This window comes from Salvia splendens, chromosome 2 (assembly GCF_004379255.2).
Source record: "Salvia splendens isolate huo1 chromosome 2, SspV2, whole genome shotgun sequence".
Lineage (NCBI taxonomy): Eukaryota > Viridiplantae > Streptophyta > Magnoliopsida > Lamiales > Lamiaceae > Salvia > Salvia splendens.
The window spans coordinates 5,188,599-5,214,717 of record NC_056033.1 but is presented as its reverse complement, the minus strand read 5'-3'; the positions used below and the strand labels follow the sequence as shown (position 1 = coordinate 5,214,717).

General features: G+C 35.5%; 4 protein-coding genes across 4 annotated transcripts; 2 read left to right on the top strand and 2 right to left on the bottom strand.

Moving 5' to 3' along the window:
- Positions 1-2,840: 2,840 nt before the first annotated feature.
- LOC121762844 (O-fucosyltransferase 19-like) lies at positions 2,841-6,326 on the top strand. The gene is made up of 7 exons (XM_042158857.1): positions 2,841-3,562; positions 4,127-4,199; positions 4,277-4,347; positions 4,428-4,516; positions 4,605-4,737; positions 5,154-5,869; positions 5,968-6,326. Exons 1-7 carry the CDS (start codon positions 3,089-3,091, stop codon positions 6,164-6,166), a joined length of 1,755 nt encoding a protein of 584 aa, XP_042014791.1. The 5' UTR covers positions 2,841-3,088; the 3' UTR covers positions 6,167-6,326.
- A 6,637-nt stretch (positions 6,327-12,963) lies between these two features.
- On the top strand, positions 12,964-14,216 carry LOC121768705. The gene is made up of 3 exons (XM_042165243.1): positions 12,964-13,124; positions 13,239-13,574; positions 13,853-14,216. The coding sequence occupies exons 1-3, from the start codon at positions 13,055-13,057 to the stop codon at positions 13,993-13,995; spliced, it is 549 nt and encodes a 182-aa protein (XP_042021177.1). The 5' UTR covers positions 12,964-13,054; the 3' UTR covers positions 13,996-14,216.
- Positions 14,217-14,943: 727 nt separating this feature from the next.
- On the bottom strand, positions 14,944-18,254 carry LOC121759983 (serine/threonine-protein kinase BSK5-like). The gene is made up of 10 exons (XM_042155582.1): positions 17,922-18,254; positions 17,633-17,844; positions 17,037-17,172; positions 16,731-16,864; positions 16,547-16,652; positions 16,366-16,451; positions 15,844-16,032; positions 15,576-15,740; positions 15,376-15,489; positions 14,944-15,285 (listed from the first exon to the last, which is right to left on the bottom strand). The coding sequence occupies exons 1-10, from the start codon at positions 18,001-18,003 to the stop codon at positions 15,043-15,045; spliced, it is 1,467 nt and encodes a 488-aa protein (XP_042011516.1). The 5' UTR covers positions 18,004-18,254; the 3' UTR covers positions 14,944-15,042.
- Positions 18,255-22,600: 4,346 nt separating this feature from the next.
- Positions 22,601-26,119, bottom strand: LOC121785007 (phosphatidylinositol:ceramide inositolphosphotransferase 1-like). Its single transcript, XM_042183330.1, has 12 exons — positions 25,766-26,119; positions 25,603-25,692; positions 24,564-24,650; positions 24,411-24,479; positions 24,236-24,316; positions 24,068-24,139; positions 23,931-23,991; positions 23,733-23,835; positions 23,555-23,650; positions 23,415-23,461; positions 23,199-23,317; positions 22,601-22,941 (listed from the first exon to the last, which is right to left on the bottom strand). Exons 1-12 carry the CDS (start codon positions 25,796-25,798, stop codon positions 22,870-22,872), a joined length of 930 nt encoding a protein of 309 aa, XP_042039264.1. The 5' UTR covers positions 25,799-26,119; the 3' UTR covers positions 22,601-22,869.

Below are 26,119 nucleotides of genomic sequence, written 5' to 3'. Positions count from 1 at the left end.
GTTATATCTCGTCTTGCGACTGTTGGGATCCTTCTTATTGGAATTACATGAGATAAACAAAACCGGGCGTAATACAACCCAAGAAGGAAGAACTGAAAAACTGAAAATTACACGAAAATCGAAACTGTCAAAGGAAATTAAACTTAGCTGAGTCGAGGAGGCCTCTTTCCGCAAGATGAGATATACCCCGGTAGTGCTCTCGGTTTGGCGTGTCGTCCCCAAAGATAAAACGGCTACGTCTCTGGTGAAGCAACACCACAATCAATAGAGCTCCGGCGAACTGGAAGAGGAGAGTGCAGAGCTTCAGGAAGAAAGACAATGCAGAAAGAGTATGATGCTTGTGAGTATGTTCATATGTTGTTCTGTATGCTAATGCAAGGAATGACTAGCCTATTTATAGGCTTGGTCCACTACGGGGTCAACTCAGCCTTGATGGCTGTCATCATGGCTCATCATGGCGGGCCTGTAACCACCGGCCGTTACGAGTTTGAAAGCTGGAGTGGTCGACGTTGAATCTAGACGTTGTACACGCCCTAGTTCAACCGTCACATGTGGACTTCGTGAAGCTACTTGATCAAGACACTGATCAAGCCATCGCTCAAGGCGCAGCAGGCCGAGTTGATCAGGCTGCTGATCAAGGCGCAGCATGTCAAGTTGATCAGGCTGCTGCCCAAAACTGAGGTGGTCCAAAACATTAAGTCTGGATCCAGGGACAAGCCCAAGAACCAAGCCCAAAGACCACCCAAAGACTAATTGCCAAGATCCAAGTCCAAGGGCACGGCTCGGCTCGGCTCGGTGCGCGTGTGCACGCGTGTGGGCTCTTTCACCCATCTTAGTCCACGATAATTACTAAGTGTAATAATTCACTTAATAAATACACATTTAATGATGTGCCTCATCTCCTATGTGGAATAATTAACACTAGTTAATTACTCCCTACACTTTCAACTCATAGCTTTATCAAAAGCTACAATGTGATCAACTTTTATCCACTATTTCTCACTCACCGGGAATCGGATTTGAGAAAGTGAATATACTACGGTCATCTATGCGGAACGTAGATCGACGCTATATCATTTAATTTCCAAAAATTAAATATCTCGTCACATTTATTATTGGTCAAACTTTGTTGACCAGACATCTTAAATTCAAGATTCCAACAAACAATTTAAACCTGTATTGTTTCTGCTTAACAAATTAATTCAGAGACTTTGAACTATTTAGCAATTGTAACCGATGTACTTGCAATTCTATTTTTACCTTGGAATGAGAATTGTTTGATTCTTCATCGTCTCCTGTTCGTGTTTGTGATCCGTCACCAGATTTGGGGCTGAGCAGATGGATTTTGAGGGTTTTGTTTGTTGATCAAGAAATGTTGTAGCAAGTTTCCACCTTTTGAACACCAATCCGTGACTTTAGTTGCCGAAGCACCAAACTTTTGTGGGCAATTGTGTTAGTCGACTCGAAGTCGACGGTTGAATATTTTTTGGTTAAATCTTCAATCGTCGATACTGTCGATGTAATTTTGTGTCGGTGGGTGTTTTTTGTAGAAATCGGACTTGAAAATGAGTAGTTCTTCGATTTTGATTTCTTGGTTGATTGGTGAGCTGGTGAGAGTGTGACCGATAAGGGTTTCAATGTTGGTGGAAAAGACGAAGTCTCTCTCTCTTTTTTAAAGAGTTAACTAATAAATGGTACATGATATTTCACTTTCGTACATAAATGATACCTAATCTTTGGTGGCATAATATTTGTCGTAAGGTTTTGATTCCGCGAATGTAATTGATACCGTCTGATCCAAGGCTACCATTCAGATTCTAACGACGCCAATTTCCATTGGTTGTGTTATATGCAATGACCATTAACAAAAGTCAAGGCCAATCTCTGTCCCATGTTGGATACATAATTAAAAAAACCGATCTTCAGTCATAGACAACTTTATGTTCCTATATCTAGAGTCACAAGTTGTGAAGGTTTGAAGATTTTAGTTTGTGGGGATGAATATGATAGTAGAAGTGATTCTACTCTTAATGTTGTGTACAAAGAAGTCTTTCAAAATGTATGAATTACTGGTATTAGAGGGATATTTGTAACTATTTTGTTGAGACGATGTTTGATTTCGATGTTTTGTTGATCGAATTTATAATGAAATATTTATTTTTTCAAATAATTTTATTTATTTACTTTGGTATTTAGTATTTCTTAATCTTTTGTTTGTATATCCTATTTCATTTATATATCTTTCCCTCATGTCCTTTCGTTACAGTAGATTGATAGACTGATGGATGTAGAAGTAGAAGTATGTTTTTTAAATCTTTATAATCTTATGAATACAAAATTTAAATAGTTTCTATTCATGATTTGCAGTAATTTTTACATTTTTTCTATATATTTTTTATTTGATTTAATTCGTTTTAAATATATTTTTTTATTTTTTGAAAATCATTTGGCCGGTACATAGCATGGGAGGTAACACTAGTTAATATATTTACCCACTCACTAGTTACTAGTACATGTGTATGAGCTACATAAACACATCGATCGTGTTAATTTCACATTGTTATATATTCATTTATAAATAGTTTTCAACGTCATATATCGTTGTCTAGATGTTAATATCGGTCTTTCAGAACGACAATATGTGAGATTTCATACTTTCGTTTTGGATAAATGATTGATTTTGTGATATTATTTAAATCGATTATACAAATATATTCCACCGTTTAGATAATTAACATTAGTACCTATTGATCAACTGCTTTGTTCCACCTTGCCCTATACTATCTATATATATAATGATGAAAGCATAGAAGATTTGCAAGAAATTAAACGTGCTTTCTCTCCCTCTCCTTTCTCTCACTAGTTTTGTTTGCCCCGAACCTTACGCTTACGGCAAGATACATAAAACGAGTAACCCAAAACCAATTTCCTGAGAAAAAAACCCCCAAAAAATTAAAACCCCACAATTTTATAAAAATCTATTTTAGCAAAATTAACAGAAAGAAACGGTTTTCCATCCATGCCTTGTTCCCTCTCTCTCCCACCATCCAACTTTCTCTCACTTCTTTGATTTCACCTCCGTCGTTCCATGTCAAACGGCGGTGCAACCGCCACCACCACCACCTATTATACTCATCACCGCCGCCGCGCCACCGACGCTGCGTCGGAAAACGAGAATCCATCGGGATCGGAAACGGAGGCAGCACCAGACGAATTGACGAACATGGAAGGCAGACAGAATCTCCCGCACCACCACCACCACTACGGCAGCAACCGCCCTCCGCCGCCGCCGCAGAAGTGGTTCTTGAAATCTCTGGCGCCGAGGAAGCGCGGCTGCCGAACGGTTTTCGTGATCCTCCTTTTGATGGTGGCGCTCTCCGCCTATCTCCGATTCTTCCTCTTGCTCCGCGGCGGCGGGGCGGTGGCGGATAGGGACACGATGATCGTGCGCTTCTTCAAGACCGATCTCTCCTCCTCCGCGCACAAGGCGCTTTTCGAGACAGAGCTCCGCTCGCATCCCGCCGCGGAGAGACGGCGCCGACGCCGGAAAAAGAAAATTCCGGTGAGTCCAAAGTTGCGTTCAATTTTGTTCAAAATTTACTTCCTTCAAGTTTAATATACTTAATTACTAGTAATCAATCATATTTAATTTTATTTTTTACTATACTATACTACGTTTAGTTTACTACTAGTGGGCCTTGGCATTAAATCAATTAACGGCGACTTGAATAATCAAACTTAACCTGAAATTAAATTCCGGTCACTATTACATTCATTTGGTCAAGAAATTTGGTATGAATTTGTGTATGATCATTTAATTTGTACGAACGATATTGTACTATTTTGGTATTTTTGCTTATTGAAAATAACGCTTTAGCATTAATCGGAGCTATGTTTGTAGTTGGTTAGTTTAAATTTGGGCGACGATGGTGTTTAGTGGGTGTGATCAAATAATGGTTGAAAATAATCACATTTATTTTTCTCACTCAAATCACTCTTAAACGTTGAATTCTAATGATTAACCGAACGTTGCGCACTTTCTTTATTTAAATTTTTAAACAAACAGAAATAAAACATAATTCATCTTTTAAAAAGTCTGTTTTTTAATATTCAAATTTCCCTCCAGATTTCAGAAATATGGAGAAAACCCTACAGTGGCGATTTATACCCTTGCACTGTACGGCCAAAGAATCGCATCAGTACGTAAAATTTCTCCCTCTCCCTTTCCCTCTCTCTCTCAATAATCAAAGACTGAATCTTTACATTTTGATTTCAGGGACATCAAATGCAACGAATGGGTATGTTTTGGTTCAAGCAAACGGGGGACTGAATCAGATGAGAACAGGAGTGAGTCTCCATCTATGCAAAATCAAGATTGAATCTTTTTTTTCGATATATATCTAAGAGTAAGTATGAAATTGCAATAGATATGCGACATGGTGGCGATAGTGAAGATCATGAATGCGACTCTTGTGCTTCCTTCGCTCGACCACTCAAGCTTTTGGACTGATCCTAGGTATGGTTTTCTCTCACTTTCACTTTCACTATATATATACTGATCGATCTTCACTTTGATGATCGATTCTGATATATCTATGGAGCAGTGACTTCAAGGATATCTTCGATTGGAAGCATTTTATTGAGGTTCTAACTCTCGACATTGAGATCGTCGATAAATTGCCGGAAAAGTATGCAACAGTGAAGGCTGTCAACAAAGCTCCCATCTCTTGGTCTAAGGTAATCAATGAGTTACATAATAATTCCCCATTTCTCCCCTTTGTCTAAGTTATACAAGCTACAATAGAGGCATAAAATATGTTAGATTTTACGGGGTAGGTAAAGTTTCATCCATTATAAGATAACTCGCGTGTGAATATCTCAATACGCTCTTCCCTATGCAAGTCTCTCGTATTTATTAATATTTGAACATGATCACAGTTATGGTGTTTGAGTTATTTATTGATTTTCCGTGGTAGATACAATTATCTCATTTATCGAACCAACTAAATACTACTCCCTCCGTTCCACAATAGGAGTCACATTTGGTGTCTCGTCTCGAACATGTAGACTACATGCTCTGATACCATGTTTAAACATTGACCAGAATCATGAATTAGGCCTAAAATCAAGATTGTTGAATTTGTTGCCTACAGGCAGGGTACTACAGAGACATGGGTACTCTGCTGAAAAAGAAAAGAGTGATGAGATTCACTCACACAGACTCACGCCTCGCCAACAACGGCCTAGCCCCATCCATCCAGAAGCTCCGGTGCCGCACAAACTACGAGGCCCTCCGCTTCGCCCCGCCCATCGAAGACCTCGGCCGCAAGCTCGTGGCTCGCCTCCGCGAACAAGAAGAAGACTACTCCCCCTACATCGCCCTCCACCTCCGCTACGAGAAGGACATGCTCGCCTTCACCGGCTGCAGCCACAACCTCACCGCCGGGGAATCCAACGAGCTCCGCCGCATGCGCTACGCCACCAAGCACTGGAAGGAGAAGGAGATCGACAGCCGAAACAAGCGCGCCCGCGGGGGCTGCCCCCTGGCCCCGAGGGAGGCCGCCGTCTTCCTCAAGGCCATGGGCTACCCCTCCGCCACCCGCCTCTACATCGTCGCCGGAGAGATCTACGGGGAAGGGAGCATGGACGCCCTCCGCCGCGAGTACCCCAACGTGTACTCGCACTCGACCCTGGCCACGCCCGAGGAGCTCAGGCCGTTCGTCGGTTACCAGAACCGGCTGGCCGCGCTCGACTACATTGTGGCGCAGGAGAGCGACGTGTTTGTGTACACATACGACGGGAACATGGCCAAGGCGGTGCAGGGGCACCGGAGGTTTGAGGGGTTCAAAAGGACTATTAACCCTGACAGGTGGGTAAACTAGTCTTTTGAGATATGAGTTATTTGTTTTTTTTTAATATAAGGATGAGTTCTACTGTTTAATCTGATTTGGTTCGTTACGTGCGCAGGACGAGTTTTGTGAAACTGATAGATAGAATGGACAGTGAGGAGATTTCGTGGGAGGAATTTGCGGGGAAGGTGAAGAAAATGCACGAGAGGAGAGTTGGGGCGCCGTACCAGAGAGAAGCAGGGCCGACGCCGAGATTAGAGGAGAATTTTTACGCTAATCCCTATCCCGGTTGCATATGCGATAGGTATCTCAACTGAAGCAGGGGAAATATGCCTTATTCTTTTTTTTGTTTTGTTTTGTTTTTCATTTAGATGAGTAGAGATTATTTGATTCTATTGTTACGCTTTGATTGATCAGAATGTGACTTTTGTCGAGAAACATTGCAGAGAAAAAAAAATGGTTAACACGTTCTAACAAGAAAACCTAGATACTTATGCGTAGATATTTTATGTTGGAGGGAGCAAAAAGATGTTTTGCAAATTTGTCGATACTGTTTCTGTTGAAATTTATAAAAAAATTCAAACCAAATTTAGCATAGATTTTTTTAAAATAATCTACTTTTATTACAAAATTTTGATGTTAATCTAGGAGGAAATAGAAATATATAAAAAAAATACAAAGGAATTAGCGATGAGTTTAGGGTTAGTTACAAGTTACAGCACTTACTCATTCATACAAGCATATTATACGTTGATTTAATTATCACACTTGATTGATGACGATGTTCATGAATATAACTTTTGTCAAGATGAACAAATGAGTAATACAAGTACGTTCTAACATGATAAGCTAGAGCTATTTGATGTGCATGTTTGAGCGCAATTCATCATTATTTTTGCAATTTTGGCGACGGAGTTTTTTCACTAAAATCAATATGCATATTAAATTCAAGTTTTCCATAAATTTAATCAATTATGAAAAGTCCTACTTTTATTGCATATTCATGATGTTAACCTTGGATCAAAGAGGATTGTATACAATAAAACAGAGGAACTAGCCATGGGTTCATGTTAGGTACAACACCTTTCATTTAGACAACTAAATATAAGTAATTGATTTTATCGCCACGTTTAATCGATGAGGATGTTCATGAATGTAACATGTTGTTATTCTCCATGCAATACATTGACAGGGCTAGATATTTCACGTTATGAGTAACATGTTGCTATTCTCCGTGCAATATATTGACAGAGCTAGACATTTCACGTTGGAAGTCCAATTTAAGATTCTACTATTTTGTGAGCTTTTTTGCTAAAATCGGTACACGTATTAAACTCAAACTTACCATAAATTTAGTAACCCTTGAAACGTCGTTTAATTACAAAATCTTGATGTTTATAACCTTTGGAGCAGAGAGATTTGTATACGAAAATACAGAGGAATTAACCATGGGTTTAGGTTAGTCGCAATCACAAAATTAGGTTTATGTTAGTCAAAACACATCCGGGCAAAATTTCACATCACAAAATTAGTTAATTCAATAATACTAAATTTATATACATTAACTCATGGGGGGGTTATTATGGTGTATTTCTTAAGACATTAATTAGCTATTAGCTTAAGGGGCACTTTGTCTACTCAGTTTATAGGGAATTGCTAATTAATCAAGGCATGGTCTAATATGTAAATTAATCCACTGATTTGCTGTTGAAACAACAGTTCTTAAGGAAATTAGGCTGGAAGCCATGTGGTGAAGAAGAACAATTAGTGTGAAAGGGTACAATTTAAGCATTTAAGATGTGAGCTTATCCCAGTAATTAAACATAGAGCGAGATGCTAATTTGATTGTTAAAAAACCTAAGTGGACAATAATTTACACAGAATGCTAATTCTAACAGCTGCTTAATACACAATGAGATATCATTTGCTCGAGCGTCCATGATGCGTAACAAGGATTGAGTATTCGAAGGATAAGATGGTCAAACATGCTTAAAATAAATCAATACATAAAAGTAAATGACACTGTATATTAATTTACCTCATTTCTACATATCATACGGAGTGTTACTCAAAATAAAGGCTCCCTAATTTTTTTTTATAACGGTAAGCACTTGCTTATTAAACTATTAATTACCATTATAACCCAAGTTGGCCCAACTACTGTTAGCCCAATACCATGTTTCATCACAACTAAACACATGGGCTTTACAAATTGAAAATTTGTTGTAGACTTGGGCTTTTCCTTTGTCAAGAAAAAAGGAAAATAAACAATACAACTCGAAAACATTATTCATGTCATGTGTGTTTGATAGAAATGTATGTTAATTTTTAGTTTATAATGTATTGGATTATTGGCCCAAATTTAATGTCTAAATATATTATTGGGGTAGCCATTTTTTAGTTTCAATACAGATATATTTTTGGTTTTGGCCAATAATCGGTGACCCACTCTAATACCGTGATAGAAATCTATGGACTCCATCTTAAAATCAATTGGTGATAGAAAGAGTGACTCATAAGATTTATATAGTAATTTTATGAGATATTCGTATGTTATTTTTCAGTTTCAATTGTCAATAATGTTATCATATTCTCTAGAAAGAAAAAAGGGATTATTGTCATCTCATCAAGTGGCATAAAACATAGAAGAAAAGGAAAGAGGGATTATTTTTTAATATATGATCGTCTTATTTCATTTTTATCTTTCTCCATACCTTAATAGCAACAAATGTACAAGAACTCAATCTATGATCATTAATCTCCATACCTTAATAGCAACAAATGTAGAAAGAACTCAATCTATGATCATTAATATTCCAAATATTTCATATTTATGAATTATGAATGAAGTTTCTATGAAATGCCGTCAATTGAAACAGACTAAACGACACAAAATTCCTACTATTGATTTAAGGACGGCACAATTTACAAACGACAACCCATACATTTAAATCAATGCACGTTGGAAAAGCAATTTTAACATAAGCCCATAATTTTGGGCTATGCAATCTTGTCCGTTCAAATATTTCTATGTATAGTGCAAGTTAATTGACTCATCAAGCTGCATTGAAATGTTAAATTTGGGAAATTCAGGCAATAATAATGCGATACAAAAATCCAACACACCATGAGTAATGCTTTAAAAATACAAAAATAAATATCTATTAAGTTTAAAATGAATCCTAGTTTGAAAACGAACCATATCTTTTATGGATAAATAATACTTCGAAATATTATTAACCATCAAATAATACTACTCAACAAAATTTCAAATCGCGTATTATAATGTTTCTTTTATAAAGAACATCAGAGTCCCATGAATTAATTGCACGTTCTTGTTTGGCAAGGGCCAGAAAACTCGAGTTTAGTAGTAGTATAATTTTCAACCTTTTGATTCGATTACCAAAACAAATCTCAAGGATTTGAAAAAAACGAGAAGTCACGTACCCAATTTGCCAAACCTATCATTGAGTTCCAAAATTACAAAAATATATCATTATTTTGTGATTATTTATAGTAAACCTTTATTAAATAATTTCTCTTTTAAGAATTTTGAGACATGTTTTAAGTACAATGTAAAATAAGCGAAAAAAGAGCATTACTCAAGTTTCGAAAGCAATTTATATGTTGAATTTGGAGGTCGAGAAACTTCTTTTCTGATTTTGAATTTGTACACGAAATTAAACAATTAAATACAAGACAAATGATAGGGTTAAAAAACAAATAATTAACTAAATACGACCTAATTAACGACAGCCAAGCACGAAAATTAAAGAAGCGGATCTAATTAATTTTATATTGTTTTTCCATTTATGTACATACATGATTTACGCGGAGACGTGGGAGGCATTTTATGGTTCTACTTCTATATACATCGCTAACTAATATATTTTATTATTTCATAATTATTTAATCTATATAGTAGACCGTTTATATTACAAGAATCTCAAGGATACGATTGATTGCCTTTTCTTTTTTCTATGTCTTATTTATAATAATGTTTTCAAATCGAGTCGGTATGTAAATTAAGAAAGTTACCATTTCTTGATTCTGCAAATCAAGTCGATCTATATATATATATATATATATAGGTTAGTGATCAAAATATAACTAATTTTAAGTGTATAACTAAAGAACAAATTTCAGCCACACAAATGAATGGAACAAATATTATTTATTTTAATAATGTAAAATAGGCCGAGGATATTTTTGGAAATTACATTATGAAATTCAAAACCAATAGCTCGAAACCACAACGCCACCTTTCTCGGCCTTCTCCTCTAGCGACTCGCTGTTCTTCACCGATGAAGGCGGCGACGATGTAGGTTTGCCTGATCGGTGTTCGGTTTTGACGTCAGAATGAGGCTGCTGCTGGGCTGATCGTCGAGCAGTTGCAACATGCTGCTAGCCAAGTGTGTTGCCGCAATATCCGGTGGATTTTAAAACTGACTACGTGGTGTTGAACAGTTATTGTGAACTAATCTATTTGTGTGATTTAATAATGATTAGTTTGTGGACTTAGTCAATGTATTTATTCAAAATCTGGTTTTGCATGTTTTGTGAAATGTGATTACAAGAATTGTGGATTTTTTTAAATAATGGAATTCCACATTTCATTTAATTATGGGTCAGGTTGTATTGTAACAAATTACTACAGTAATATTTTCTTTGCTTGTATATGTAATATGATCCCTGTTTTCACTCTTACAATGTATTTATAATCTTGAATCTTTGTAGGGCAATAAAGTTTTAGGAGTTTGCAAATTTACATTTCTGAAATGTTGGGTTGTATAGAATCCTAGTGCAGGCATATTCATGCTACAACTAAGGGAGTATACGAATTTCATATCAACTCTAGACATTCTATTATTACTTCACTGTTGTTAACAAAACGCATCACTATTAGCATGGTTTTACTTCACTGTTGTTAACAAAACACATCACTATTAGCATGATTTTACTTCACTGTTGTTTACAAAACACATCACTATTAGCATGATTTTACTTCACCGGTGTTAACAAAACACATCACTATTATCATTATTTTACTTCACTGTTGTTTACAAAACACATCACTATTATCATGATTTTACTTCACTGTTGTTAACAAAATACATCACTATTAGCATGATTTTACTTCACTGTTGTTAACAAAACACATCACTATTAACATGATTTTACTTCACTGTTGTTAACAAAACACATCACTATTAGCATGATTTTACTTCTTGTTAACAAAACATATCACTATTTGCATGATTTTACTAAAAATCAAAATCCAGAGCTCTTTCTCTCTCCAACTCTACTCTACGAAGCTTCGTGGAAGCTCGTTATAGCTACCTACACCCTTCGATGAAATGAGTGAGAGTGAGCTCTCTCCCTATTTCGTTATAAAACAATTTCAACTATGCATTTGGAAAGTGAATTGGCCAATGAATCATACTACTCCATTATAGATCTGAATAAACCCCTATCCAAATATTATACGTATTCAAATAAAATATAGGATGCTCAATATCATTGACGGAGAAGTGAGCCTCGAATCTGAAGGATTATTCAATATGGAGTTGAAATGCGTTGAAATTAAAGGAATAAACGGACTACTAAAGAAACAACAAATTTTCGAATCATTAAAACAAATATATTCATTACAAGAAAACATTTATTCTGCATTTGGCAGAGGTGCAAAACTATGGTTCAAGCATCGGAGTTTTCTGTGGAGTTTCCCTTCAGAAAGCTTTGCCATCACACCTCAAACTTCTGTCAATTCATCTCTATTATCGCATCGTCTCTACGCACTAGCGCTTTGGGACCATCACCAACACCGATTACTCCTCCATGAAGCTCGCCAAAATCCACAAGCTCTTCAAGACCAGGAAATCCCCTTCCGTCTCCGGATCCGACACCGATCCGCCTTCGTTCAGCTCTCAGGCGACGTCGTCTTCCTCCTCCGCGTCGGAGGACGTGTTTAAGAAGCCGATCGGCTCCACCACGCCCAACAGCGTGCTCCCCTCCACCTCCTCCGTCGAGTGGCCGGGGATCTCCTCCGACCGTCACCTGGAGCTGAAACAGGCCTTCGAGATGATCGATCGCCAACGTAACCTAATTTTGGCTATGCAATGACCATTATACCCCTCCTTGTTATTGTGGAGTAAATTTGTGATTGAGGGAACTAATTTCTCCTTAAATTCGAAAATTACATGTATTAATAATAGCCCTTGATTTTCTTGATCTTGTGGCTGTGATTTGTTCTCTAGTTATATAGTTAATGGGCACTTGCCATAGATTACTAATCTATATATATATATTGTATGTCCTAATTCTAAGTATAAAGTTGTTAGTGGTAAGAGTGTATAAAAATCAATTAACATGGCGACCTTATAATGCAAGAGAAAATCAAAATATCTAAAACAAGTATATATTCAGCATACCTAAATGGAAAACTTTCAACTAAATATGCTGAGATGACATCCTAACACGTCTATACAATACTATTATTTCAATTATTCAGTTAAAATAAAACTGCCTTCACAAACATATTACTGAGTGACAATTAAAAATATTTACGATAGTACTTTTACTAGTAATAGTATTCCAATTCTTTTGGTTAAATAATTGAAAGTCGTGTGTGGCTTTGATACACATGATTAACTCGTTCATGTGACCAAAAGAAGGTTAATAAACAAAAATAGCCGATTTAAGAGCATTTACGCCTCTAAAGTCGAAATTAATTATATACTACTACAACACAAAAATGATTAATAGAAATGATTTAAATCATAAAATTTGGACAAAGTCTAACAAATCCTAACAAGTTTCAGTTTTTCTTTAATTTTCTTATCTGTGTACATAAAGATGGCCTTAACTTTCCATTTCCTTTTCCTTTCCTGTTTTTTTATTTTATCAATTAATTATCAGTTTGAACATCAAAAAAAAGATATTTAATATATGGACGAGACAATTAAGAAAAATCATCCAAATTACAAAATTAATTAGTTAGAAATGCTATCACCCAAATTACCAAACTCCTAATTTAGTCGAGAATGCATGCAACCAAACCCTCATGGATGTATCTCTCTCAAGTCTCCACCTTATATAAAGAAGAATCTCCCATCACAATCTTCCATATCAAACCATAACTCACTTAATTCCTTCTCCAAGAGATCTCAAGAAGCCCAAGTTACAAAAATACCTTTCACCATCAAATGGCTTCTTCAATGAAATCGTGTTTGCTTCTTTCCCTCGCTTTCTCCATTTCCATTCACGCCACTTTTGGTAACAATTCTTCTTTTCTTTTTCACACGCTTTATAATGTTGCAAAATATCACATAAATCCACACACACTAAACGTGCATTGTTATAATTTTTTTTAAAAAAAAAACCACGCAGCTGAGGTGATCTGCGAGAATCTGCCGGAGAATCTCTGTGCCTTCGCCGTCGCGACGTCGGGGAAGAGATGCGCGCTCGAGAGCTACAAGGGCGAGGGAACCGGAAACGTCGTGGAGTACACGTGCACGACTTCCGAGGTGGTGGTGGCTGAGAGACTGGCCGGACGCATCGAGTCCGACCAGTGTGTGGCCGCCTGCGGCGTCGACCGCAGCAGCGTCGGGATTTCCTCCGACGCCTTCATGATGCCGGAGTTCATCTCCAGCCTCTGCTCGCCGTCCTGCTACCAAAACTGCCCCAACATCGTCGACCTCTATTTTAACCTTGCCGCAGGCGAAGGTATTTTCGTTAAATTAATACTCTCTCCGTCTCAACTTAATTACCGGTTCAATTTAACATCACATAACTTTAATACATTAATAAAATATTACTACTACATTAGTAGATTTTGCGATTTAATTATCAAATATATAAAAGTAAATAGATAAATTTTTAAATTGAGACGGACCAAAATGATAAATTTAATAGAGTAGGTAGAATAATATGCTCAATTTTTACTTTGCACTAAATAGTTATGTTATGTACTATATCTAATTTCTTGTTTTTAAATTTTGTAGGTGTGTTTTTGCCGGCACTATGTGAGAAGCAGAGATCGAACCCACACCGTGCGATGTTGGAGCTTCTTAGCAGCGGTGGCGCCGCCCCTGCTACGGTGGATGATTCCTTTGCTCCGGCTCCGGCTCCATCATCTTATTACTAATATATACAAATATATAATATTTATATAATTATATAAGTATAATTTTGAACTTTTAATTCATAATTAATGAGAAAATGATATGAGGAGCCAAGGCATGTAATTGGTGAAGGAGCTATTATATATTGAGGGCTGTGTTGGTTTTTTTTTCTTCATGTTTTTGTGTGGTTTTGTAATGTTACCAATTATTAATATTTATTAATATCATTAATATCTTTTTATTACTATAAGTCTAAGCTTTGTTTCCAAATATATAGTTATTTTCTGCCAATTTGTACTTCTATTTCTATCCAAAATGACGCCTCATTAACTATTTTATAAAATTTATTAGATAAAAGAGAATGTAGTCTAACTTTCACAGTTATGACTTTTCCAATATATCATTAGATAGTTGTGTAATTATACCAAACTTCATACCTTATTGTTTTGACAAATATTTAAGTACAAATTCACTCAAGACAACAAGTATTGAATTAAATAATATATATAAGACAAAATTTTCATTAAAACGATCTAAAAAGATTAAGATTAAGTGATTTATATATACGCCACACATTGCTAAATAATAGTATTCCATATTCCATTTTATAATCTATAAATCACGAAGCTTTAACAATAAAAATAGTTAAAAATTCCACTTTGCAATAGGTTGTTTTCCCAATTTATATAGTTTTGTTTGTTAGTATTTTTTATTTTTCTGAAAGTGACTACTTGTACTAAAATATAACTCAATAAAGGAATTATATGATGAATTATGTAAATTACATGTGACAAATCAAAAACTATTTATGATTGACAAAATATGAAAATGGAATAAGGATATATCTGGTAATAAAATTTGATGTATTGTTAGATAGCTAGCAAAATTTCAAAATATTGTAATTTTCATTCAATAAAATTAAAAAAACTGTCTGTCTAAACAACAGCTAAAGTTTTCCTTGCACACAAAAATGAAAGTAAGAAATCAATATCATATGATTGATCACTTGGTGTTCAAAGTGTTGCTAAATACATCAAATCATCAGCAAGTAGAGATGTCTATACAATTCTTTAATTTTTGTTTCTTTTCGATTCCAACTTTGTTGCCTCTTTGAGTGATTCTTGAGCATCATTCTCCATTCCAAGTGCAAATAGCGAAGCCGTTTGCAGGTACAACGCGGTCGGCCAATCCGGTGACACCACCAACGCCTGCATCGCGTCGGCAAGGGCTTCGTTGGCCATCTCGTTCATAAGGTACGATAAACACCGGCGAGCATAGGCCGTTGGTGACACCATTGTCCCTCCATCTATGAACTGCACACAACCACCATTCGAACTTGTTTGATCGATTTTTTTTTTAGTATGCTCAATCATTTATACTGTCAATGTACTCTAACGGCTTACTTGTGTGTAGCAATCGATGGCAGTAGTGATATCCTTAGCTCGGAAAGCAGCATCACCGTGCTTCTTCGAATTCAGAGTCTCCTGCATTTGATCCGTCCACATTTGGAACGAGAGCTGCGTGGAAACAACGACAATTATAGAGGCCTTTCCACAGATTGAAGAACACAGTGTTATATATAACACGAAAAAATAATACCAACCTCGTTAGCAATCCCTTCATCGTCTTTGTACCCTATTTTATCCAAGATTTCATGTATGGCAGTGAGATCCATTCTCAAGCATGCTTCACCCATGGGGCTCAACTGCAGTTGTGGAGTACTGTTTGAGTTCCCTTGTGGAACTCCGAGTAGAACGTACGAAGGAACCTGCATTTGTCAAATGAAAACCATACGTTTAAATTCACAAATCCATTATCTTTACCTTAGGATGCAGATTGACAAAATGTTATGAATAGCATAAACTCCATACCTCATCTTCTTTCTGAAGAGACACAAGAGAAGTGACGAGAGACTTGGCATTTGGCCTCTCTCGTGCTTCGTATTGCAAACAGCGGGTAGCTAATCTAACCAACTCAGTTCCATCATCGTTGGAGAAGTGGCCCTCCAAACAAGAATCCATCAGCATCAGAAAATTCTTTCCCCGGATGAGATCAAGAGCCTAAACAATGACAGGAGACGAGAATCAGAAACATACTTCACAGCCAAAAGTATAATTCAAGATTCATTCTCGGATTCCATTTATAGAAACGTGAAGACAGTGGAACGATCTTAATTGTCAAAAAGGCCAAACCTGATCATTTAGCAGACAAATAAGGCACATAGTTGAAAGAATCATGGTCATAATTGATCGAACTCCAAACTCTAAAAGTTTCAATATTGAATGCAATCTATCAAAATCTTCTACTCACTATGCATTGAGAGATTGAATTCAAGCAAAGGGTGAGGAGATAATGTAGATTTAGCTGGTTCTAAGTCGAGCATGGAGGCTTACATGGCTCGGAGGTATATGCTTGCCACTTAGAAGGTCTAGCAGCATGGTCCCAAAGCTGTAAACCACACTCTCCGGAGTCACTCTTCCTGCAGAGGAACGTATCAAAGTCAAACCCAAAGAAAATGAGAGACGGAGCAGAGGGCATCACTAACAAAGATTACTAGCTCATAAAGCATATTACCAGTTCTCAAGTACTCAGGAGGAGTGAAGGCTAAGTTCGTGCTGTAACTCTTGCCATCTCTACTATTTTTCATCAGCCCGAAGCAAGACAACCTCGGATTGCCATCCTGGGCACAAGCAACAAGACCTATAAGAACACATAGTTTGGCAATTCTCTTAAGTCTAGAGATTGCGTTTATCCTCACCTGATCAAACAAGACTCTGTAAGCATTGAGATCATGGTACAACGCTCGTCCCTTATTGGAGCAGTACTCCAAAGCTTGGGCCAAATACAAGGCCACTCTTAACCTCATCGCCCATTTCATAGGCTGGTCCTCCCCTGTTCCGATTCACCAAACAGGAGCAAAGTTGTGTTAAATTTCAAAGATCAAATCTACATTCCTAATTATCTACGGTATCTACCCATGTTCTCCGGTGGATCAACAATTATATGAAGGAATCTGCGCTTCTTAGACACGATTTCCTGAATGAACTAAATGAAGGGAACTCACAATGAAAAAGATGCTTAGCCAGCGTATCATTAGGCATAAACTCTGCCACCAGCAATCTCTCTTCCCCTTCGATGCAACATCCAACCAGATTCGCCAGCCGCTCACTTCTGAGGCTCCCCACTGCCTTTGCCTCATCCTTCAACACACACACAAACACAAGATCAAATAAAATCACAGAGCTTTATGGAAAATGAACAAACCTTCAACAAAAACCTAATCCTTTTCGTATTATTGAGAGACCGATCACGATCCTAAAAAAGCATATACAATACGATTGTGCAAAATCAGATAACTAAGGGAAATGGAATTTTAACAAGCCTTCTCCTAGTTTCCTTACTTGAGAAACTGATCTTAATCCACACACACACACACACAAGATCAAACAACATAAAAGAGCACTAGGTAAACTGGAAAGTGAACAAATCTTCACTTCTTCTAAAATTGTGAAACTAATCCTGATCAAGACTCTCTCTCACACACACTAAATGCAATCAGAAACAGCTAATCCGATCAAACAATAACACAAATCACAGCTCCACTCGAGCAAAAAAAAACAGGAAAAATTGCAGCAGATGAAATGAAGAAGCAAAACTAACCAAGAACTGACGAGAGTCAGGCCAAGCAGACCTATTGAAGCGCTTTACAGCAACCCACCCCTCATTCTCAAGAAAGCCTTTGTATACAACATTAGGAGCCTTCTCCCCATGCTCTGAAACAATATTGTCTGAACTGAACCCATCAGTCGCAGCCTTCAGCTCGTCCCATTTGAACTCCCTGAAGCTTGGCAGCGAATCCTTCTCCCCATTTTCTGCAAAAACCCACAAAAATTAAAAAAGAAGCCATTTTTAACACAACCCCATAAAAAATCAAAGTTCATAACCTAACCCGGATCAGATGATTGGAGAGCTGTGGGCTTGAGATGGGAAGGCCACCAACACTGTGATAACTTGGAGCAGCGCCCACCCATTTGAAGATCTTCTGCGCAAGAATGTGATTGTTGATATCTTCAAAAGATGAGATTTTTAGGGGTTTATGGATCCAAGAAACGTGATTACAACGCCGGTTTCGCCAATTCACATTGGAGAAGCATGCATTATAAGCGTTGGGGAGTCTGGATTAGAGACAAGCTATGGTTTTTTTGGGGTCGTTTTTTGTGAATGGTGTGTGTGTGTGTGTTTTCTCAAAAAGGTGTTTTCTTTTTTTAATATTTGGCACCAAGGTTTAGCTTTTCCTGCTTTATGCTGTCTTTCAATTACTTCATCATTCCTGTTTTCATCCTTGTTCTCTGCATTAGTTGGCGGATTTTTTTTGAATTTGTTTTAATGAAGATTTAATAATGGAGTATTGATTATGTGAATTTTGTGTTAAATTTTATTAATTCGGAAGTTGGAAAGGTTAGTGAATTTTATTTTTTGATATAGGTAAACTGTATTGAATTAATTTTCCTGTATGATTGAAAGTAAGAAAGAGTCTTTTAATTTACTTTTCATGGAATTTATATATTTTACTGAATTAGAGAAATTTATTTGATGGAATGGAATGAAATGTGTTTTTTATTTTCATTTTATTAATTGGAATGAAAATATAAAAGAAATATAAACACTGTTTCATATTCATTCTATTCACTTCTTCGATTCATTCCATCATACAAAACAAATTAATAAAATGAAAGTAACAAAGTGAATTCTTTCAGTTTGTAAGTTTAATAGTTATACGTTGCATTGTAAAAGAAAATCGAGATTAATTGGTACTAGGTAGTATGCCTTAATTTACGTGCGATGAACAATGAACATGCTTGGTTATTTGCTCCAAGTAATTAGGTACATAAACTATAAACATTTTTAATTATCCACTTTAAGTTTATATAATTTTATTCTTATGTAGTACTCTATGTTATCCAATTTTATGAATATTTTATCTAATTTAATTCTTATAATGCATACTAATATTCTACATACATACTATAATACATACAATATTATATTAATTACCTCCACCAGAAGTCATTAAATTGTGACTTTATGGATCTCACTTCCAATAAAGTATTGGGGATTATTATAAATCTAATAATGCAGTCACCAAAATTAGGCAATAACTGAATATTTTATGGATATGTTATCCAATTTTATTTTACATACAATATTTTAATGACATTTTACCTCCATAAAAAGTCAATAAATTATGATTTTATGAATATTATTTCCAATAAAGTATAGGGGATTCAAAATCTAATAATGCAGTCACAGAACTGTAAATATGAGATTTTTTCCATATGAAATTAAGAGCATTTTTTAATCTTTCTTGAATAAAAATATACAACCATATTTTTCCCCAAAAGCACACCATGTGATTGTTTTTTCCTACTATAAAACAAAAAATTAAATAGATCGATCCGCATTGAGGTTTTTTGGCATGTTTCGCCTGTAATAAGAGGAGACAATACCTTCAATCAAGGCTAGTTTGTTACAAATTATGGAGTACTATTTTTTAACGAATTATCCATAACCTACAAAAATATTTGGCAAATAACTGTAGTGCAAATAAAATGTTATTTTCTCTATTCATAATTTATAAAAAAATAAAAATAAAACACCACATTTTCTTAAATTCGTCTTATCCAATTATTCAATATAAACTACAACAAAAAATCGGATAATGACACTTTTTAATGTTGTTAAGGACACTAATTTGTGTGTCTAATTATATCACCAATGCTTCATAAGGTTTCCTTATTGTTAGTGTCCCAACGAAAATTAGGAGATGCAAATAGAAGTGTCCTAAAAAAATAAAAGATTAAAATGATTTGCCATCGACTTAGGTATGCTTTATTTTGCGTCATAAATTTTGATTATTTTTAAATTTTTCAAACGCTAGTATTTGCGTTTCAATATTTTTAGTGATATACTTTCTGAACTTTTTTTGTGTTGGTCAATCACTAAACGGAATCCTCTTTCGATCTTAGTTAAAGATTCACGAAACCTAGATTAATTAATTAGTCCTACATTAGTTTTCTTAATTCTATCTAAAACTTCTTAATGACCAAATAAAGTTAAGGTTTCAAGATTTTTTGTTGTCCTTTTTCTATATATATTCTATTGCAAGATTATTTGAGTACGCAGTTTTCTTCGTCGGACGTGGAAGACCAATTCCAAAGTTTTATTTATTTGTTTTTTTAATCCACCTCTATTTTATTATTCACAAACACAATCACAGACTCAACCATGAAAAAATAATATAGAATGTGCTTAGTGGAATTATCACCTACTAAATGTATCCGCGTTATAGAGTGTGATTTTTTATTACTACAAAATAATTTCATTTTCATTTGGGATTATTTCTATATATTTTAAATTGGTCTTATACTATTACTTAGTTGCGTTTTAATTTTGGCATTTAACACATCACGAATGTACTCAATCTTGATATGAATCTAATTACTTTATCAGTAAATATTATACGCACGTAATTAGAGACCGGAAATAAAATTAATTTTAAAAAAACGCGAATAGAGAGTGCCTAAATCACTAGTTCTTATAAAAGCATATGACCAACCTAATTAGTCAATTCCCACTATGTATTTTTAATGCCTTTTATGTTAATTTTTACATCGTAAGTAAAAAGTTGTTAGAATATCTCTCTCAAAAAAGGTTGATTGAATTTTGTGCTTTATGTAGGGTGTGGAGTACTAGTTTATACTACTAAATCTTTATTCGTGTACAAATTATATACTATACACTACTATATTGTATGGATTCGTGGTTATAGGTTCAATGTGATTATTCTATCTTAATGACTTCATTTGAACGTATGTATTAACCATTATGCATGGAAATAGTATTACCGAAAATATATATAAGACTCAATCCAGTAATATATGAATAATACTATTAGTTTCTAAAATAAACGAAAATTCAATATATTATCGTACAATGCATTAACGATATAAAAGACAATTAAATATATAGATAGGTCTTCTCGGAATTCCAAATTTTACAGGGCACACAAATTACGATTTTCATGAATTAGTGTCTATTTTATGTTTTAACATAAAAAACAAATTGATCAATTTAACATAAAAAATAAATTGATCAATTTATTTTGAACCCTACTCAAAATAAGAACTGTGTGTAATAGTAACACTCATGTTAAAAGAAAATGGTCCCTGTTTAATAATGAAAATTTTGGAGCCATGTCCCTTCAATTTCAATATACTCCATGTATTTTATATGGACAAACAAATTTGTTTTGAAAATTATTCAAGTGTTAGTCTTCTCGGTTAATGCGTGGATTCAAAGAGTTCGAAAAAACAAAATAACAAAAGTAAGTTTGGTACTACTTTCTAATTCAAAATAATTAGTCATAGGATCATATCTCGAAAATAGTGTGTGGCACAATTTTTCAGTCTCTTTGAAAAGATATTAATAATAATATTAATTATCATTATTATTCCTTTTTCCACTAGCTTAATAGTAAGTTTTACGAAAGACGTCATTCCTTACCTTGATAGCAATATTTAACTTTAATTAAATATAAATATCGTAACATGAGGCTCTTAATTCAAGTATATTACTCACCAAACTAGCAAAAATCATCTCCGATACAATGCAAAAAATATCATTTACCATAAAATAAAATTAATTGATTAAATATGATATCAAGAACAAGATATTTCTATTATAAGTTAAATATGAAAACAAAACACAAAAAATAGTTAACCCACCAATCACAGCCATATCCTTATTAACATATTATAATAACTGCCACTAAAATAATGGTAACAATATATGCATAAATATATACTCCTAGTAAGATTAGATGACCATTCAAATCACACACACACACACACACACAATATAGTACATAGAATACCTTTGTCATTAAAGTAAACTATACTCTTAATATTTTTTAAAATTTATATGTGGGGATAGTAATTATTTGCATCACCGCATTTAGTGACCAAGAAACGGGCCTTCTTTTTAACAAAGGGTAAAGCAAAGCATGCAAAAGGGAAAATGCTTTATCACTCACACCTACTGCAATAATAATCATTACTCTCTCTCTCTAAATTTTAAAATTTATAAATGTAGGTTTGAAATTGCTATTGTTGAGTATACTAACATGTAACAACTATAAATATTTCCCATAGATAAATTATAAGAGTATACTATTATTTATTAGGATGCTAAAATTATCAACGTAGGTAGTGATGGTGGAGGTTTTTGAAGTGGGACATGCAACAAAACTATTCTTAGATTATTTTGTTACACTAATAATTAAGGGACAAATATCCAAACAATAGTATCAAGAAAGATGCACATCCAAAAAGGATCATGTCACATGGCTAGCAAAACTAGCTGTGTACAGCCCATTTCCAAAAACATTCTGCAATTTCATAAACTATATAAAAGGAATATTAATAGTATGCCAATGTAGAAATTATACCCCACATTGTCTAAAAAAATTGATGACAAATCACATCTTAATTCGTTAAGTACTCATCCTTATAACTAATAGGTCGGGGTTGAGTCACTTAATGTGCACTTGAGTATGTTTTTCTGAAGAAGTAAAGAAGATAGAAACTTTGAGATAACGAAATGATGAATGATAAAAAAAAGTTTGGATCCAAATCAAAACTTTGAAATTGCTTGATGTGATATTGATAGCACTCTGAGTGACTATGTAAACTTTGTTAATCTAACCAAGAATACATGATCTAGGATTACAGGTGATGCTATCGGGCCTCGAGAAATAGCTATGGCAACTTTCCATGAGACGATCGGACCAATGGCGGATCTAAGGAAACGGACCGTTGCAACAATGTCTCGTTCGTTGACTATGCACTGCTTAGATCTGATTCATTGTGTCCTTCTTCCGTATTCCTTCCATTGATTTGTATCCGCGGTCTCTGAATACAAGAAAAGTATGGTGTTAGAGATATCAAGACGGGGGCGGGCAGGTTGTCTCGTATAAGACTGTCTGACGGGTCAAGATCTGCGAGACGTACTGCCATCCGGATCCAAACACAACAAATTACAAATATGACAAAAAGATATGGGTTTGGAATTGGGTATAAATATCGTGTCACAGATTTTAACCCGTGAGATGGTTTCATACAAGTTTTTCAATAACAAGAGACGGGGTGGGGGAGGGGTGTTTCTGTACCCAGTCGGAGGAATCCCCAGAGCTTCCACTCAAGGGTCTATGGTGCTCGTCTTTTATCCTCGTGTCTTTGCTCAGTGGAAGCAACTGCGACGTGGAGCCACTGGAGCGATCGGGTAGTTCTTCAGGGGAGAGGAACAAGGTCAGGATCAAGATATCAGCATCTATAAGCAGTAATAAATCATACCATGAAATTATAGGAATATGAAAAGGCCAAACCTGGCAACTTCTTGTCTACGAAGAACACCACCAAATTCACCGTGTACCTGCAGCAGAATCATGCGGGCCAAAATCCATGAGACGGGTATAGGAATTGACACATCATGTGTCAGAAACCTAGCAATAGTTGCATATATTACCATGCTACAACAACATCAACGGTGTAATGCTTACGCGAAGCAATAATCAATAAGCTCTGAGCCACCACAGTTAACCAAGAACAATTCTTTACAAATCTGCATAAAGATATATTGTAAGGAGCCATAGCTGTGTTAGGGCAGTTCGTGGAAACTACTCCTACAACAACTTGTAATTCACCTATGAGTGCCATATTTATGGAATGTGCGCACAAAGACGAGAGAGAATATCACGTGGGATGAAAATATTAGATCGCCACAGCCATAAAGCACTCCGCGAGGAACTGTATAACCCAAACAGTTTCTCAGCAAACAAACAAATATACGATGTTGATAATCATAGTGCCATACAGGAAACAGAAAGGAAATCGGCACCTACAATTAATTAATAGAACTTCTAAAATATTATCAGGGCGAGGCAGCCTAGCAAGCTTCGAGCCCTAAAACATTCAGCACAAACTTTACGTACAAATTCTAGGTATAGTCAAATGAGCGAGAAAATGAAGAAAATCTCACTTCCCGGCAGTGATAATTTGGACCGGGTAGCTGTGTCGAATAAAAAGTTATTATCCTCAGGGTTTGACAAGCCTGCAGCAAAGCATGGAAACTAAAAATTTTGAAAAATTTGTTGAGATTTGAGTATATGATTGAGCATTACAAACAATAAAGGAGGTGACGACTTACAACTAAGAACGCTAGTACCCTGCACCATATCAAAACAGTATAGATTTTCTTGCTCTTTGAGAAGAAAGGATGAAAAGTCCACTGTGTGCAGCATTGCAAATAACAGGATCAATATATTTGCACCGATAAATAAAGTTTTCCGTGAAGAATTTTAAGTAATTGCTGGAAAACTCACCAAGATGAAAGACAAAAAAATAATGCTAAATACAGTTTCACTCATGTAAGCTTTCTCCTGCCCAAGCTCCTACAGTCAGAGAAGTTTTGTAGCATAAGAGATGATTCCTAGAAATCAGCAGAATAACAAGAGATCGAAACAATCTACACTCACTGGAAGAAGAAAGAAGCCTAGATCTTGAAGCGTCGGACCAGGCCTATGTAAATAATGAACTCCTCGAGCTGCCAGTCCATGGATGTACTGGTATATGGAGTCACGAGAAATGATAGATTTCACGTATCACAGACTTGAATGAAAACAATTTTGGCCTAATATATTGAATTTCTTTCAAAAAATAAACTCTCAATTTAGCTATGAGTCCAGAAGTTTATGTAGTTTCATTAGCAAGATTCACATGATACAACGGAAAGCTGAATATACTTCATTTCACTTCACTTCAAAAGGCCCCTACGTCCAATGATGCCATAATAAGCCACAAATTGTTCATGGAAGTAAATAACAGCTTAACTACTCGTCAACTGACAGCTTAAAGATACTTAATGATGCCAGCTTGTTACCTAACATATCACTACCAATTCATTTATAGCACAAGATACAATGAATAGCCAAATCCAAACCATACAAAGTTAATAAATACTCCTTGTTTGCTGCACATTCACAGCAATTTCGACAAGAAACTCTAATTTCCCATATAACAATCCATATCTCTATAGCAGAACAAATAATCTATGCACGTTTTCTCCTATATAATCGAATACAACATGCACTACGATTCTTCCATAAACAGGGCTTAGAACAACTCTTGCATAAGATTACAAAAAACATCAGTTTTATGTCCTTCAAAACAACCATGTAAGAATTTTTTGTGCAAAAAAAAACAAACTACTATCATCAAATGGAACCATAGGAACATCATACTCTAAAAATCTTAGTAAATTCGAAATTTAAAAAATAAAGCCCTATCGATTTTTTTTTCAGCATCAGCCCCTGCATACAACTCACACATTAAGGTGGCAAATTTGAAAAAAAAAACGACTTATTAAGCTAATTGAAATTCATTAAAACCAGTTGACAGCTCAGGAAAAAACAACAAATTCATGGAAAAACAAGTAATTGATTCAATTAGTAAAACTACAAGGTAATTAACACATGATCAGGTCATAAAAACACAAACAATAGGTGAAGAACAGACCTGAAATATGAGGCCACCTAAAATATACTTCCAATTTTCACCGAGAAGAGCGATTTCTGTTGAGGCCTCTGTACAAATTCTCTTCCAAAACTACACGTCCAAAATCCCAAAATTAATAAAATAATAATACAATGAATTCTAATAAAAATGAAGAAACCCGAACCTTTGAAGCCTCGCGACCAATGTAAAGCGACATCTTCGGTATTAACGACGGCCAGCAGAAGCGCCATGTCACATCAAAAGCAAACCCTCTTTCCGATCAACATTCTTCATCACCAACAAATGCGATAGGAACCGCTCAAAGAAATCGACAGCCAGTACGCGAAGAGATAATGACGGATCTTGGTCAGTTGGCAATCGCTGAAGGGATTTGGATGATCGCGATTGAAATTTCCTCTCTCTACAAAACTGGTTCGTGGGGAATGTGTTTTCATCTCTCTCCTAAAATTCAGTTGAAGACGGAGAACAGTTGAGAATATGAGGGCAGAGTTGGAATTACATAAATTGGGTTAAAAAT

Bases quoted from the DNA above. Each gene is read 5' to 3' on its own strand.
- LOC121762844 (XM_042158857.1), top strand. From the start codon at position 3,089: ATGTCAAACGGCGGTGCAACCGCCACCACCACCACCTATTATACTCAT. The intron at 4,200-4,276 runs GTACGTAAAATT...TTTTGATTTCAG, and splicing joins ACGGCCAAAGAATCGCATCA to GGACATCAAATGCAACGAAT. The intron at 4,348-4,427 runs GTGAGTCTCCAT...AAATTGCAATAG, and splicing joins TGAATCAGATGAGAACAGGA to ATATGCGACATGGTGGCGAT.
- LOC121768705 (XM_042165243.1), top strand. From the start codon at position 13,055: ATGGCTTCTTCAATGAAATCGTGTTTGCTTCTTTCCCTCGCTTTCTCC. The intron at 13,125-13,238 runs GTAACAATTCTT...AAAACCACGCAG, and splicing joins TTCCATTCACGCCACTTTTG to CTGAGGTGATCTGCGAGAAT. The intron at 13,575-13,852 runs GTATTTTCGTTA...TAAATTTTGTAG, and splicing joins TAACCTTGCCGCAGGCGAAG to GTGTGTTTTTGCCGGCACTA.
- LOC121759983 (XM_042155582.1), bottom strand. From the start codon at position 18,003: ATGGGTGGGCGCTGCTCCAAGTTATCACAGTGTTGGTGGCCTTCCCAT. The intron at 17,845-17,921 runs GTTAGGTTATGA...GGGTTTTTGCAG, and splicing joins TCTCCAATCATCTGATCCGG to AAAATGGGGAGAAGGATTCG. The intron at 15,286-15,375 runs GTAAGCCGTTAG...GGTTGTGTGCAG, and splicing joins CCATCGATTGCTACACACAA to TTCATAGATGGAGGGACAAT.
- LOC121785007 (XM_042183330.1), bottom strand. From the start codon at position 25,798: ATGTCGCTTTACATTGGTCGCGAGGCTTCAAAG. The intron at 25,693-25,765 runs GTTCGGGTTTCT...TTGGACGTGTAG, and splicing joins TTGGTCGCGAGGCTTCAAAG to TTTTGGAAGAGAATTTGTAC. The intron at 23,836-23,930 runs GTAGGTGCCGAT...TGGGTTATACAG, and splicing joins AGAAGTTCTATTAATTAATT to TTCCTCGCGGAGTGCTTTAT.